This window comes from Bombina bombina, chromosome 5 (assembly GCF_027579735.1).
Source record: "Bombina bombina isolate aBomBom1 chromosome 5, aBomBom1.pri, whole genome shotgun sequence".
In the NCBI taxonomy this organism is placed as follows: domain Eukaryota; kingdom Metazoa; phylum Chordata; class Amphibia; order Anura; family Bombinatoridae; genus Bombina; species Bombina bombina.
In genome coordinates this window covers 934,501,845-934,518,949 of record NC_069503.1, presented here as the reverse complement: position 1 = coordinate 934,518,949, position 17,105 = coordinate 934,501,845, and the positions used below count along the sequence as shown (strand labels likewise).

General features: G+C 37.0%; 1 protein-coding gene across 1 annotated transcript in view; it reads left to right on the top strand.

Annotated features, from left to right (window-relative positions):
- Positions 1-325: 325 nt before the first annotated feature.
- TRPA1 (transient receptor potential cation channel subfamily A member 1) overlaps positions 326-17,105 on the top strand; it is a 336,909-nt gene continuing 320,129 nt past the window's right edge. Inside the window, exons 1-3 of the mRNA XM_053715123.1 lie at positions 326-690; positions 4,597-4,759; positions 15,895-16,070. Coding sequence (XP_053571098.1) covers positions 562-690; positions 4,597-4,759; positions 15,895-16,070 — 468 coding nt within the window. The 5' untranslated portion in view covers positions 326-561. The remainder of the gene's footprint in view (positions 691-4,596; positions 4,760-15,894; positions 16,071-17,105) is intronic.

Genomic DNA, 17,105 nt, shown 5'->3' with positions numbered 1-17,105 from the left:
AATGTGGTATTAATTTTATGTTTGCAATGCTAGCAGAACAGAGCTTGCATTATGTATCGAATGCCCGGAAAGTCCATCAGTGCCAAATAGACGTAAATGGATCTCTGCCATTTTAAGCAGTCCCATTACTAATACAGCTTGTTTGTACTCGCAGACCTTGGACTTTACATCACTTTCTTCCTTCACTTCTTGAAATCTAGGCGTGGAAGGGAGTGTTTCAGTTTGGGGAAAAATAGCTCCTCCTCCAATTTCTTCACAGATACCAGATTATAAAACATGTAATAACACGATATTAAATATGTGTATTGAAATATAAACAGTTTAGTCAGTTACAGGAATTGTATGAATCTTTACTTAGTGACAGAATTCCTAGATCAGAGAAACGGAAGGTCAAGCACAAGCTGAGGGATGTAAATAAACATCCAGGAGGCTGCACACACGACAGGGCTGACTCTATGCCCTCCTGTCACAACTCTAAATCTATCATCCTGCTTGTGTTACAGACATACGGAGGAGCCTATTTAAGGGGGGAGTTTTAAAAGATCTACACAAGCAAAAAATATGAGAAGATCCATTAGAAAGCTGTTTTATTCTGTTGCGGAGAAAGATGATGATGCTGGCATGTATGATGGAGTGATCATGGAAACTGATGCCAGATTGCTTGAGGAAGACCCACAGAAAATATTTAAGGTATGTGAGTGTGACAGACCTACTCTTGTGTACTGGAAGTGCCTGAGAACTGTGCGTTGCATTGGAATAGAATGCAAACCTTTCTAGCTGCTAATGGGTTAATTAGGACTCTTACTAGAGTGACACCCACATTCAGTTTTAGATTTAATAGTATACTGTGTAAACATATGTATATAACAGCCTGCTACTTGAATATAAGGAAATCGTTAGAAACTGTATAATACCTCAGTTCCAATTTCCTTTCTTGTTTTGCTATTTCTCACATCTGATTTTTTTGCTAATAGAATATTATAATAAAGTGGTATGTGGTACATAATATTGTAGCCAAATTGGCGATTTATTCTATATGTCAAATGCAATAGCATTAACTTTATACGTCTTAGATAGCTATTAGCTAGTTAAAAAATACCGCTTAGATGTGTTCATGATGCTGTGCTTTGAAACATATTACATGTATGCATATGATAAAACATATCATTCATAATGATAAATATGATGCAGTAATAAAATAAAATGTCAAATAGTATGTGCTAAAATGCTAGTGTGTCAATTTCTAGGAGAAACATACTTTATATTATTACATTAGTCTCCTAATGAAATGTTATCAACATATTAAAAACATTTTTTTAGCATCTCCTGTTGCCATGGCAATTTAGGAAGCACATGATTTGCATCTCCTGTTGCCATGGCGATTTAGGAAGCACATGATTTGCATATGATCAGATGAGTAAATAATGGCAGATAACATAGATATGGCTTAAAAGGACATGCAACTCCCATTTGTACTAATATTAAATAAAAAAAAATGTTTTAACATTAGATTTTGCATATGACACTTTAATTTTAGCTTCACAGCTCTATTTTTCCCTCAGTTCATAAAAAGTTCACTTTGTTCATCTGCACTCTGTTTGTTTTTAGTAGAGTTCAGCAGCCAACTGTTTCCTAGTAAGAATATAAAAAGGTGGATTTCTGTTTCACGATTCAGATAGGGCATATCATTTTAAACAACTTTTAAATGTATTTGTATTATTTTGCTTAATTTCTTTGGTATCCTTTGTTGAAGGAAAATCAGTGTAGTACTTGAAGCTCAACACATTTGGTGAGCCAACGAGAATAGGCAAACATGTGCTAGCTCCCAGTAGTGCATTGCTGCTCCTGAATCTACCTAGTTTTTCACAAAACATACCAAGAGAACAAAGCAAATTAGATAATAGAAGTATGGCGGAAAGTTGTTTAAAATGATATTTTCTGACTCAAAAACGGAAGTTTAATTTTGATTTTACTGTTCCTTTAAGGACATCCCTATTGGGGCAGTATCACAGTTTTCAAATATAAACATCTGTAATGTCTGTAGCCTATTTTTTGAATGCATGATAGAAAATGTTAATTTAAACTCTTATTATCAAATAATAAACATAAGGCATATGTTTAAAGATATATATATATAAGTGAATACAGACAATGCCTGATAGTCAGAAATAATATATTTAAACAAGAATATTGCTTAATTTAGTACTTTTTTAATGAGGATTCAAAATTAAACTTTCATGATTTAGATAGAACGTTTCAACAACTTTCCAATTTACTTATTTTATCTAATGTACTTAATTCCCTGGATATCCTTTGTTGAAGAGCATACCTAAGTAGTCTGAGCTAATATTAAAGGGGGTAGTAAGCTCACTCCAAAACAATGTATATATGTGGCAGGTGCAGCCTAGAAAGAATTCATTATAATATCAGAAAGAGGAAAAGTGACTACTCCAAAATAAGGAGTCAAAAGTCTAGGATATAGCACACATGCAAAATAAAGATTAAGGGACTAACCACTTGTAGTGAAATGATTACAAATGTAGGAGGAGCCTATGCGTAAGGGACACAGGTAAACAGTAAATGACCGGAGGGTTAATACGCGTTTTGTGGGCTTCTGTGTTTTTCCGCTTAAGTGTTTGTATATTCTATTTATTTGGGTTGATGCCTTGTACTTACGGCTGTGTTCTTTGTGCACAAACTGCTCCTGAAGTTACCAGTGATCACACTATCATCGCTGCAATTCATCACTCAGGACTTTGCTCTATTCACAGTGACTGTGTTCTGTGGGGCACCTTTGATATTTAGCCGGCATAGTTTAATTCTATTTCTCTGACTATGGGATCCCTAGTATATGTGTATATTATGTTTTTAACTGCTATGTATTAAAGGGACATTCAACACTTAGTGTAACAGGTTTTAATATTGTAAATTAAGAAACGGAGGTCCGCCTACACTATACCCCTCCTCCCTTGCCGCCTTGCTTCTGTCCTAATCAGCGGCGCTAACTACTCTAATACCCGGTCAATATGGATGCCGAACTCCCCCCACTATTACGTAGCTGCCTTCTTCTTAAACTGATAAGCAAATCAGAATCCAGTCCTCGGACTGAAATTGCACGCGCGTGCAATTTCAGTCCGAGGACTGGATTCTGATTTGCTTATCAGTTTAAGAAGAAGGCAGCTACGTAATAGTGGGGGGAGTTCGGCATCCATATTGACCGGGTATTAGAGTAGTTAGCGCCGCTGATTAGGACAGAAGCAAGGCGGCAAGGGAGGAGGGGTATAGTGTAGGCGGACCTCCGTTTCTTAATTTACAATATTAAAACCTGTTACACTAAGTGTTGAATGTCCCTTTAAAGTGTGTTTTCTTTTTTGCAGAAGTTAGTCCCTTAATCTTTATTGTGCATGTGTGCTATATCCTAGACTTTTGACTCTCCTTATTTTGGAGTAGTCACTTTTCTTCTTTCTGATATTATAAAGTCTGAGCTAATGCCAAGGCAGCTGCTCCTGAGCCTACCTATATATGATATGTTTTTCCACAAAGGGTACCAAAAGAACAAAACAAATTTGATATTGAGCATATATTAGAAGGTTGTATAAATTGCATGCTCTATCTGAATCATAAATGTAATTTTGACTTTCCTGTCCCTTTAAACTCTGCACCTGAAAAGCAAAAGCAAAAAAAAAAAAATATGCATCCTGCGGCTCAGTAAGGAAGTACTGTTGGATAAAAAGGTGTACAAATGTGTTTTGTTTGCAATTGTTTGATATCCATGAGAGCAGAGAATGTTTGTGTATTTGTTAACAAAAGATCAAAAGATTAAACAATAAAGACAAATTTTCACAGCCCTCTTTGCTCACATTTATCAAGGGTGCCAATATATATATTGATACAAAGACCATTTTCTTCTAAGTGAAGAACATTGGAATGTAAAATATTTACAGTAAAAACACAGTAAAACATATTTAAAATATAAAATTAGTTAAAAAAGATTTTTCATGTTTAAATATATTTGAGTGGAAACGGCTGCAAAGTGTATGCAGAAAGAGCCCTTTCCAGTAAAACATCTTGCCATATACCTTAAAACCTTTTTATTGATTTTTAAATGATATATATTTTTTCTTAAAACATGTATATGTGACTGCAATACTTTATTTTAATGTGTTTTTGATGAGTTTTGTGAAAATTTGTTTTTAACCCTTGCATTTTACTTCAGGCCTCAAGTCACGAAAAATATTCCAGCACAATTTCGGCTTTGACTCAAGCACAAACTATAATTTTCAACTTGTAATATGAGCACAAGTTAGCATATTCGTGCTTTCCATTGAAAGTATAGGTTGCACACTAGAGCAAAGTTGGCTGTACTAACCCTTCTCTGGTAAGCGTGCTTTACCATGGACTGGGAATATCAAGTTGCGCGCTTATGTGACTCGTGTATCAAGTCCCGTCTTATCATTAGCACGCCATTTGTTTTCTGGCCCTTTGTTGGTAAATATTGTTAACTTGCATTCGTTGTTAATATTTACAATTAGCTGTACTATGGCTACAACTTTAACATTTACTTTTTATTGTCAATAACAATACAAAACCTGTCAGCTAATTTCAGAGGGTTCTATTTGCCGTGTTCGAAGCTTCATATTGAAGAACCCTTGCAGTGTGACTGCTACAGATGACCTAGGTGCCACTCCACTACACCATGCCGTAAAAAAGGGTCACTTGGAGCTGATGTTGATGATTATCAATGACACAAACACTGAAGGTAATGTAATAATAAGTATTAACAAATAATAAAAAAATAGCACAAATATCAAGCAAAATAAATATCAAGCACTCCCAGTTTGTATTGTGGTATCAGCAGCCATTCGAAGTTTGCTATTTTTTTCTCTTCAGCATTCCGGAAATACACTGCATGGAGCTTATAAACAAATCGATTGATGATAAAAGCTTAAATGCTTGCAGGTATATTTTAATATATGTCTTTATACAAGACATTATGTTGCCCTCTGTTTTGCACATATACTCTAATGTGCATTTTATTATTGCACTGCTTCTTGCATATACCTTAACCCTTACTAAAGCATCAGCTCCAGAGCAGCAATGCACTATTGGGACCTAATTGAACACATCTGACAAGCCAAAAAGTCATATGTGTTTAGCTGCCAATTACCATCTAGCTAGCTATGCTTTTCAACAAAGGATTTCAAGAGAATAAAGAAAATGTAATAATAGAAGTAAATTGAAAAGTCTCACTCTATCTAAATTATGAAAGTTTAATTTTGACTTTACCGTCCCTTTAATAACTTGATTGATATTTATACATAGTAGATAACTAGTAGATAACATAGTAACATAGTAGATGAGGTTGAAAAAGGCCGAAGTCCATCGAGTTCAACCTATACAAATATAAAATACTTACAAAAAGCTCCAGTTAAACTTAAATAATCCCACAAAAAAAGACCCATTTAATACAAGCAATCAAATCCATGAATTTTGTTTCTAGACAGAAATGTATCCAAACAATTTTTAAATGTATCTAGGGTATTAGCATTCACTACCTCCTTTGGTAATGAGTTCCACAATTTTATTGCTCTTACAGTGAAAAAATGTTTCCGTTGCAGGAGATTAAATCTCCTTTCCTCCCACCTTAAATTGTGACCTCTTGTCACAAACAATTTTCTTGGAATAAACAGAGCTTCTGCCATCTCTTTATATGGGCCTTGAATATAACCAGTTTGTCTAGCCTCTCCTCATACCTTAAATTCTCCATTCCCCTTATTAGCTTTGTGGCCCTTCTCTGAACTTTTAATAGTTCTGCAGTATCTTTTTTTGTGATCGGTCCCCAGTACTGCACTCCATACTCAAGGTGAGGTCTTACCAGGGATTTATATAGTGACAGAATTATGCTTTCCTCCCTTGAATCAATGCCTCTTTTAATACATGCTAGTATCTTATTAGCCTTTAAAGCCGCTTCCCTGCATTGTGCACCCATCTTTAGCTTGTTATCTATTACTATTCCCAAATCCCTTTCCTCCTCTGATTGGCTAAGTCTAGTCCCGTTTAAATAATAAATCGCCTGCTTATTTTTACTTCCAAAATGTAGAACCTTGCATTTTCCTGTATTAAATCTCATTTTCCATTTACCTGCCCATTCATCCTGCTCTGACCTAATGACCTTACTTAACTTAGTATCATCTGCAAAAATATAGATGTCGCTATTTAATCCTTGCTCCAAGTCATTAATAAAAATATTAAAAAAAACAGGGCCCAGTACTGATCCCTGGGGGACTCCACTGATTACCTTTGTCCAATCTGAGTATGATCCATTTACTACTACTCGTTGCTCCCTATCTTTTATCCAGTTATTTATCCATAAATAACTAGGAACTATGTTATTTTATATTGGACACTTCAAGTCCTAGTCCTTAAACTGGCATCTAGAATAGTATTTAAATGTTCTAATGCCTTTTTTGATATTTATGTGATACAGTCAACTATTTTCTTTTTGTATCAGCAGCACTTTAATCATTATCATTTCAGTGAGAAACAGTCCTTTACTTAAAGGGACATTGTACACTAGATTTTTCTTTGCATACATGTTTTGTAGATGATCCATTTATATAGCCCACCTGGGAGTGTTTTTTAAAAAATTTATATTTTTGCTTATTTTTAAATAACATTGTGCTGATCTTCAGACTGCTAACCAAGCCTCAAAGTTAAGTTGTGGTCTTTATATATGCAGAGGAGTGGGGGGGGGGGGGTGTCTGCATTTCTTGCTTTCGCCCATTTCAGTGCATGTCCCAGCCTAACCTCATCAACAGTTTTTTAGATAGGATTTTATTTGGGGGGTTGGTTGTTTGGGTGGTGGGTTTTACTGTTGGGGGGTTGTTTGTATTTTTTTTTTACAGGTAAAAGAGCTGATTTCTTTGGGGCAATGCCCTGCAAAAGGCCCTTTTAAGGGCTATTGGCAGTTTAGTTTAGTCTGAGTTTTTTATTTTGGGGGAGCTTTTTTATTTTGATAGGGCTATTAGATTAGGTGTAATTAGTTTAAATATTTGATCATTTCTTTTCTATTTTGTGTAATTTAGTGTTTGTTTTTGTAATTTAGTTAATTGTATTTAATTAATGTAATTTATTTAATTGTAGTGTAAGGTTAGGTGTTAGTGTAAGACAGGTTAGGTTTTATTTCACAGGTAAATTTGTATTTATTTTAACTAGGTAGTTAGTAAATAGTTAATAACTATTTAGTAACTATTCTACCTAGTTAAAATAAATACAAACTTAGCTGTGAAATAAAAATAAAACCTAAGCTAGCTACAATGTAACTATTAGTTATATTGTAGCTAGCTTACGGCTAGATTTAGAGTTCGGCGGTAGCCGTCAAAACCAGCGTTAGAGGCTCCTAACGCTGGTTTTGGGCGCCCGCTGGTATTTGGAGTCAGTGATTAAAGGGTCTAACGCTCACTTTACAGCCGCGACTTTTCCATACCGCAGATCCCCCTACGCCATTTGCGTAGCCTATCTTTTCAATGGGATCTTCCTAACGCCGGTATTTAGAGTTGTTTCTGCAGTGAGCGTTAGAGCTCTAACGACAAGATTCCAGCCGCAGGAAAATAGCAGGAGTTAAGAGCTTTCTGGCTAACGCCGGTTTATAAAGCTCTTAACTACTGTACCCTAAAGTACACTAACACCCATAAACTACCTATGTACCCCTAAACCGAGGTCCCCCCACATCGCCGCCACTCGATTAAAAATTTTAACCCCTAATCTGCCGACCGCCACCTACGTTATACTTATGTACCCCTAATCTGCTGCCCCTAACACCGCCGACCCCTGTATTATATCTATTAACCCCTAACTTGCCCCCCACAACGTCGCCGCAAGCTACTTAAAATAATTAACCCCTAATCTTCCGACCGCAAATCGCCGCCACCTACGTTATCCCTATGTACCCCTAATCTGCTACCCCTAACATCGCCGACCCCTATGTTATATTTATTAACCCCTAATCTGCCCCCCACAACGTCGCCGACACCTACCTACACTTATTAACCCCTAATCTGCCGAGCGGACCTGAGCGCTACTATAATAAAGTTATTAACCCCTAATCCGCCTCACTAACCCTATCATAAATAGTATTAACCCCTAATCTGCCCTCCCTAACATCGCCGACACCTACCTTCAATTATTAACCCCTAATCTGCCGACCGGAGCTCACCGCTATTCTAATAAATGTATTAACCCCTAAAGCTAAGTCTAACCCTAACACTAACACCCCCCTAAGTTAAATATAATTTTTATCTAACGAAATAAATTAACTCTTATTAAATAAATAATTCCTATTTAAAGCTAAATACTTACCTGTAAAATAAATCCTAATATAGCTACAATATAATTTATAATTATATTATAGCTATTTTAGGATTAATATTTATTTTACAGGCAACTTTGTAATTATTTTAACCAGGTACAATAGCTATTAAATAGTTAAGAACTATTTAATAGTTACCTAGTTAAAATAATAACAAATTTACCTGTAAAATAAATCCTAACCTAAGATATAATTAAACCTAACACTACCCTATCAATAAAATAATTAAATAAACTACCTACAATTACCTACAATTAACCTAACACTACACTATCAATAAATTAATTAAACACAATTGCTACAAATAAATAAAATTAAATAAACTATCTAAAGTACAAAAAATAAAAAAGAACTAAGTTACAGAAAATAATAAAATATTTACAAAGATAAGAAAAATATTACAACAATTTTAAACTAATTACACCTACTCTAAGCCCCCTAATAAAATAACAAAGCCCCCCAAAATAAAAAATTCCCTACCCTATTCTAAAATACAAATATTACAAGCTCTTTTACCTTACCAGCCCTGAACAGGGCCCTTTGCGGGGCATGCCCCAAGAATTTCAGCTCTTTTGCCTGTAAAAAAAAACATACAATACCCCCCCCCAACATTACAACCCACCACCCACATACCCCTAATCTAACCCAAACCCCCCTTAAATAAACCTAACACTACCCCCCTGATGATCTTCCTACCTTGTCTTCACCATGCCAGGTTCACCGATCCGTCCTGGCTCCAAGATCTTCATCCAACCCAAGCGGGGGCTAGACATCCACTGAAGAAGTCCAGAAGAGGGTCCAAAGTCTTCCTCCTATCCGGCAAGAAGAGGACATCCGGACCGGCAAACATCTTCTCCAAGCGGCATCTTCTATCTTCTTCCATCCGATGACGACCGGCTCCATCTTGAAGACCTCCAGCGCGGATCCATCCTCTTCTTCCGACGACTAGACGACGAATGACGGTTCCTTTAAGGGACGTCATCCAAGATGGCGTCCCTCGAATTCCGATTGGCTGATAGGATTCTATCAGCCAATCGGAATTAAGGTAGGAATTTTCTGATTGGCTGATGGAATCAGCCAATCAGAATATAGTTCAATCCGATTGGCTGATCCAATCAGCCAATCAGATTGAGCTCGCATTCTATTGGCTGTTCCGATCAGCCAATAGAATGCGAGCTCAATCTGATTGGCTGATTGGATCAGCCAATCGGATTGAACTTGATTCTGATTGGCTGATTCCATCAGCCAATCAGAAAATTCCTACCTTAATTCCGATTGGCTGATAGAATCCTATCAGCCAATCGGAATTCGAGGGACGCCATCTTGGATGACGTCCCTTAAAGGAACCGTCATTCGTCGTCTAGTCGTCGGAAGAAGAGGATGGATCCGCGCTGGAGGTCTTCAAGATGGAGCCGGTCGTCATCGGATGGAAGAAGATAGAAGATGCCGCTTGGAGAAGATGTTTGCCGGTCCGGATGTCCTCTTCTTGCCGGATAGGAGGAAGACTTTGGACCCTCTTCTGGACTTCTTCAGTGGATGTCTAGCCCCCGCTTGGGTTGGATGAAGATCTTGGAGCCAGGACGGATCGGTGAACCTGGCATGGTGAAGACAAGGTAGGAAGATCATCAGGGGGGTAGTGTTAGGTTTATTTAAGGGGGGTTTGGGTTAGATTAGGGGTATGTGGGTGGTGGGTTGTAATGTTGGGGGGGGGGGGTATTGTATGTTTTTTTTTACAGGCAAAAGAGCTGAAATTCTTGGGGCATGCCCCGCAAAGGGCCCTGTTCAGGGCTGGTAAGGTAAAAGAGCTTGCAATATTTGTATTTTAGAATAGGGTAGTGAATTTTTTATTTTGGGGGGCTTTGTTATTTTATTAGGGGGCTTAGAGTAGGTGTAATTAGTTTAAAATTGTTGTAATATTTTTCTTATCTTTGTAAATATTTTATTATTTTCTGTAACTTAGTTCTTTTTTATTTTTTGTACTTTAGATAGTTTATTTAATTTTATTTATTTTTAGCAATTGTGTTTAATTAATTTATTGATAGTGTAGTGTTAGGTTAATTGTAGGTAATTGTAGGTAGTTTATTTAATTATTTTATTGATAGGGTAGTGTTAGGTTTAATTATATCTTAGGTTAGGATTTATTTTACAGGTAAATTTGTTATTATTTTAACTAGGTAACTATTAAATAGTTCTTAACTATTTAATAGCTATTGTACCTGGTTAAAATAATTACAAAGTTGCCTGTAAAATAAATATTAATCCTAAAATAGCTATAATATAATTATAAATTATATTGTAGCTATATTAGGATTTATTTTACAGGTAAGTATTTAGCTTTAAATAGGAATCATTTATTTAATAAGAGTTAATTTATTTCGTTAGATAAAAATTATATTTAACTTAGGGGGGTGTTAGTGTTAGGGTTAGACTTAGCTTTAGGGGTTAATACATTTATTAGAATAGCGGTGAGCTCCGGTCGGCAGATTAGGGGTTAATAATTGAAGGTAGGTGTCGGCGATGTTAGGGAGGGCAGATTAGGGGTTAATACTATTTATGATAGGGTTAGTGAGGCGGATTAGGGGTTAATAACTTTATTATAGTAGCGCTCAGGTCCGCTCGGCAGATTAGGGGTTAATAAGTGTAGGCAGGTGTCGGCGACGTTGTGGGGGGCAGATTAGGGGTTAATAAATATAACATAGGGGTCGGCGATGTTAGGGCAGCAGATTAGGGGTACATAGGGATAACGTAGGTGGCGGCGGTTTACGGAGCGGCAGATTAGGGGTTAAAAGTGTAATGCAGGGGTCAGCGATAGCGGGGGCGGCAGATTAGGAGTTAATAAGTGTAAGGTTAGGGGTGTTTAGACTCGGGGTACATGTTAGGGTGTTAGGTGCAGACGTAGGAAGTGTTTCCCCATAGGAAACAATGGGGCTGCGTTAGGAGCTGAACGCTGCTTTTTTGCAGGTGTTAGGTTTTTTTTCAGCTCAAACAGCCCCATTGTTTCCTATGGGAGAATCGTGCACGAGCACGTTTTTGATGCCGGCCGCGTCCGTAAGCAACTCTGGTATCGAGAGTTGCATTTGCGGTAAAAATGCTCTACGCTCCTTTTTTGGAGCCTAACGCAGCATTTGTTTGAACTCTCGATACCAGAGTTAAATTTATGGTGCGGCCAGAAAAAAACCCGCGGAGCGTTAACAGCCCTTTTACCGCCGAACTCTAAATCTAGGCCTTAGTGTTTATTTTATAGGTAAGTATTTAGTTTTAACTAGGAATTATTTAGTTAATGATAGTAATTTTTATTTTGATTTATTTTAATTATATTAAAGTTAGTGGGTGTTAGGGTTAGGGTTAGACTTAGGGTTAGGTTTAGGGGTTAATAACTTTAGTATAGTGGTGGCGACGTTGGGGGCAGCAGATTAGGGGTTAATAAGTGTAGGTAGGTGGCGGCGACATTGGGGGCAGCATATTAGGGGTTAATAAGTGTAATGTAGGTAGCGACGACATTGGGGGCAGCAGATTAGGGGTTAATAAGTGTAGGTCGGTGGCGGCGGTGCCCGGGGTGGCAGATTAGGGGTTAATAAGTGTAATGTAGGTGTCGGCGGTGTCAGGGACGGCAGATTAGGGGTTAATAAGTGTAGGTAGGTAGCAACGACATTGGGGGCGAAAGATTAGGGGTTAATAAGTGTAATGTAGGTGGCGGTGATGTCGGGACAGCAGATTAGGGGTTAATAAGTATAATGTAGGTGTTGGCGATGTCAGTGGCAGCAGATTAGGTTGTTTAGACTCGGGGTTTATGTTAGGGTGTTAGGTGTAAACATAACTTTTCTTTCCCCATAGGAATCAATGGGGCTGTGTTACGGAGCTTTACGCTCCTTTATTGCAGGTGTTAGGCTTTTTTTCAGCCGGCTCTCCCCATTGATGTCTATGGGGAAATCGTGCATGAGCACGTAAAACCAGCTCAAAGCAGCGCTGGTATTTGAGTGCAGTATGGAGCTCAATTTTGCTCAACGCTCACATATTGCCTGCTAACGCCGGGTTTATGAAAACCTGTAATAGCAGCGCTATAGAGAGGTGAGCGGTGACAATAACTTGCAAGTTAGCACCGAGCCGCTCATAACGCATTACTCGTAATCTAGCCAATAGTTAATATTAGTTCCAGAGCAACAATGTATTATTGGGACTTTTTTTAACACTTTGAGCCAATGCCAAAAGGCATATAGGTGTAGCACCAATCACCAGCTAGCTAGCACCAGTGCATTGCTGCTCCTGACCTTTCCTGGATATGTTTTTCAGCATAATATACAAAGAGAAGAAAATCAATTTTATAATAGCATGCTATGTCTGAACAATTAAAGTTTAATTTTGACTTTCATTTTCATTACACCAGCACAACTTTAATCTATGATTACGGCATGTTCTAGCTGAAATGCGTAAGATCAAGCACGCTATTGCTATTGTATATAGTGTGGAAGTCTGCACATTATAATATTGCATTTGAATAAAGGTTGATGGTTTTTATATCCGGAGCAGGATTACTCTTTTTCTTTTATAGCACAAATTTAAAGTCATGCTCAAGAGCCGCAAATGGTTGCAGCTCCATAGCAGGACACATCCAGTACGCCAGACTGGAGTTTCATACATATGTGTCCATTAATCACTGGCTATTCGTGTTGCGTTCATATTTCAATTTCCCTCAAAAATTATTTTGCGCTAGCTTTAACCCGAATAGCGTGAAAAAACTAACTTAAAGGGACAGTCTAGGCCAAAAAAAACTTAAATGATTCAGATAGAGCATGTAATTTTAAACAATTTTCCAATTTACTTTCATCACCAATTTTGCTTTGTTCTCTTAGTATTCTTAGTTGAAAGCTTAACCTAGGAGGTTCATATGCTAATTTCTTAGACCTTGAAGGACACCTCTTTTCAGAATGCATTTTAACAGTTTTTCACCACTAGAGGGTGTTAGTTCATGTATTTCATATAGATAACACTGTGCTCATGCACGTGAAGTTATCTGGGAGCAGGCACTGATTGGCTAAACTGCAAGTCTGTCAAAAGAACTGAAAAAAGGGGCAGTTTGCAGAGGCTTAGATACAAGGTAATCACAGAGGTTAAAAGTATATTAATATAACTGTGTTGGTTATACAAAACTGGGGAATGGGTAATAAAGGGATTATCTATCTTTTAAAACAATAAAAATTCTGGTGTAGACTGTCCCTTTAAGTTTTCACGAGCGGTTGCATGTATTTCCCCATAGAAATCAATGTAGAAAAAAAAGGGGGGAAAAAAACCTAACACCCGAGATCGTGCAAACACTATTGCATTTTTCCATTCCCCATAGAAGTCAATGGAGATTTTTTTTTTTTTTTTTAAAACTCCTATCACGCAAACAACATAGCATATTCGCATTAGCAAATGTAAAATATTTACAGTAAATACATAGTTAAAATCTTTATTAAATATGAATTTTGCATAAATACATTTTATCATGTTTTCATCTACTTAAAGTGATGGTAAATCCTAGCGTTTGTGAAACGTTAGGATTTACCAGTGGAACAAATAAATGAGGTATAAAATACAAATAGCAATACACCACTGTTATTGACATACATGCATGAGAGGCAAGCCCCAAAACACAGAATAAGGGAAACCATGTGGGCCTAACCCCTCATTAGTGAGCCTGGGCACCCACTCTTCTGTTACATCCACCTCTTAGCCAATAGCTGTGCGGGATAATAAATGTATACACCCTTGACCCCTTCCCACTCCTTCCTTTAGTTATATACCTTACCTCTTTAAAGGGACAGTCAAGTAAAAAAAAACTTTCATGATTTAAATAGGGAATGTAATTTTAAACAACTTTCCAATTTACTTTTATCACCAATTTTGCTTTGTTCTCTTGGTATTCTTAGTTGAAAGCTAATTCTTGAAGACTGCCTCTGAATGCATTTTGACCACTAGAGGTAAAAAGGGTATTTATATAACTGTGTTGGTTATGTAACTGGGGAATGGGTAATAAATTGATTATCTTTCTTTTTAAATAACACAAATTCTGGTGTTGACTGTCCCTTTAACCCTTTCCCAAATCCTTTTATTTTTAACCCTTTGCTTCACCTGCATTTTCTCATTGTTTTAATTTATTCACCTCTATTCTTTTATTTCCATAGCATTATAATGTGTTTTTGAGCGCATAATAGCAAGTGTTTTTTAATAATAACTACCAGGTTTTTAAAAGTGTTCAGTATGAAAGTGGTATTTCACATTATAAAGTAGCCCAATACGCAATTAGTAATACTTACCATTAAACGAATAAAGGGCTTTACTGGAATAAAATATGTTTAAAAAGATAATATGTTCCTCAGGTGTAATCCAGTAGCTTTTCTATCAGGTTCTTAATCTGTTCTATTTGTGGAGCTCTTCGCTTTGACTTTATTAAGACAGTTTCTGATTATTATTATTATCATCATTTATTTGTATAGTGCTGCCAAGTTTATGTCTTTTTTTACTAAATGTTTTAATAATAACCCTCAATTAACATAGGCATAAATGTATTTTTAATCTTAAAGGGACATAATAGTTAAAATTAAAATGTGCCTGAGTTCATTTCAGTATTATTACCATTTTAGTGAAATCTTAAAATGCTACAAGCTATTACTGTTTTAGCAGCATACGGGGGCAAAACTACAGAGGGTGCAGATGTCGCAACTGTGACTGGGACCCTGAGGGTTGGGGCCCAACTTAAAAAAAAAAAAATGTTTTTCCCTCAATAAAAAATGTTGACCTGCCACTGCCTGCACTGATATCATGTGAGTGTGACATGTCTCACTAGTGTCTCTGACTACAGGGGTTAGTGTTTCTGTTTTACCCCTTGGTGTTTATGTGTGTGTGTGTATATGTGTATGTATGTATGTGACTGCGTGTGTATTTATGCATGTATGTGTGTGTGTGTGTGTATGTTTGTGGAACAAGCAAATTATAGACCTTTTTACTACAGCATGGGGGGGGCGGGGGGTAAACAGTGTCAGTCTATACAGTACCAGTATATACAATACGGAGGGGCTGGACCATGTCACTGACTACTGTGATCACTCTATAAAGTACTGGGGTGGATAGGGTCAGGCTAGCCATCTCACTGGCAGATTACAGATTGTGTCACTAACTCACTATATACAGTACTGGTGGGTTCAACAGTGTCACTATATACAGTAATAGGGGGTCAAACCATCTCACAGACTGTGGGCACACGGTACCTCCTTTTGCAGACATGTAATCTGATTCACCTTCTTAGATTCTTACACCTGGGCCCTGTGGTTTCTAGTTACGCCTCTGGCAGCATATATACATATGCTGCAGTGCTCCCTGAAACCTCATTCATTCATGTGTGTCACAAAGAAAACTATGCTTGAGAATTGCATTTTTAGTGAAACCATTGGTCCGTATATAAAGCCATTGGGAATAATTGTCCTGTTGGTCAAATATTGCACATTAAAGCTATGTGTTAAGTTTTAATGCAATGTGTTTTATTTTAGTTCTAAATGTACTGGATTGCAGAGGAAACTCACCCCTTCATTGGGCGGTGCAGAAAAATCAAGCAAACTGTGTTAAAATACTTTTGAGCAGAGGAGCTAACCCAAACATTTTGAACCACTACAGATTGTCACCTCTGCACATGGCAGTTCAGCTGCATTTTAACAATATTGTTGAGGTAAGCATGATTTTACATATATATAAGGAACGGCTTTCTAATAGTCACTGCATGCTTATGGAATATTGTATATTACTTTTGTAATGTGGCATTTATTATGCTGAAATGTGCATCTTCAGAGTTGTAGCAAAGCTACATAGATTTAAGGAGATTAAGAAAATATAACTGAAACCTTGCACTGAATGCAATGATTTCATTAGTATATAGAGTTACCCTAAAGCAACGAACAGGGGACTTCTTAACAGAGATGGTAAGACAAAACCCCTGGAGAAGCTTTACTTGAAGGAAGTCTGAGTATTTTTTTTTTTTTCAGGTGTTTTATATAGATATATACAGCGATCCAGCATCTGTTTAAAAAAGACCATTATAGAGTCATAACTAAGTATGGTGAATGTCTGTATTTTGAGATTCAAACGGTAGAAGAATGATCCCCTTGATATTCTCTATGTCATTCAAATGTGTCTATAAAAAAATGACATTTTTTTTTTTGAAATATTTTTTTATTTATTATTTAAATAAATGAATGAACATAAGAACAACAAAAGCAAATATGCAAATAACGACAGTACATAATATAGTACTTTCAGGACATTACAATATGTAGAACAGATACACATAAAAAGAGACACAGGAGAGAATGCTGGATGTTAGAGTCCATTGCCTGTGGGCTTCCAATTTTCCCCCCACCTCTCCAGATGGGAGTGCTATAGGCTAATTTCTGTGAAAAGACAGACACATTGCTAGATGTCCAAGTAGATCAGCATTTTCCACATGGTATAAAGGTCATATCATAGCTGTTCTTACCAACATCATAAATTAACCATGGAATATTATAAATCAGATATATTAATCGAACCATTTAGGGACTGTGCCAAGCTATCAAATAGGGGGGAAGGAGAGAGAAGAGAAAAGGGGGGTGTATGGGAGGGGGATTTAGGAGAGAGACAAGAGGGGAGCGGATTCATTCTAGGGAAGGGGATGGGGTCCTGAGTGGGAAGAGTGTTCGTATAGTATTAGAGAAGTACAGTAACAAGG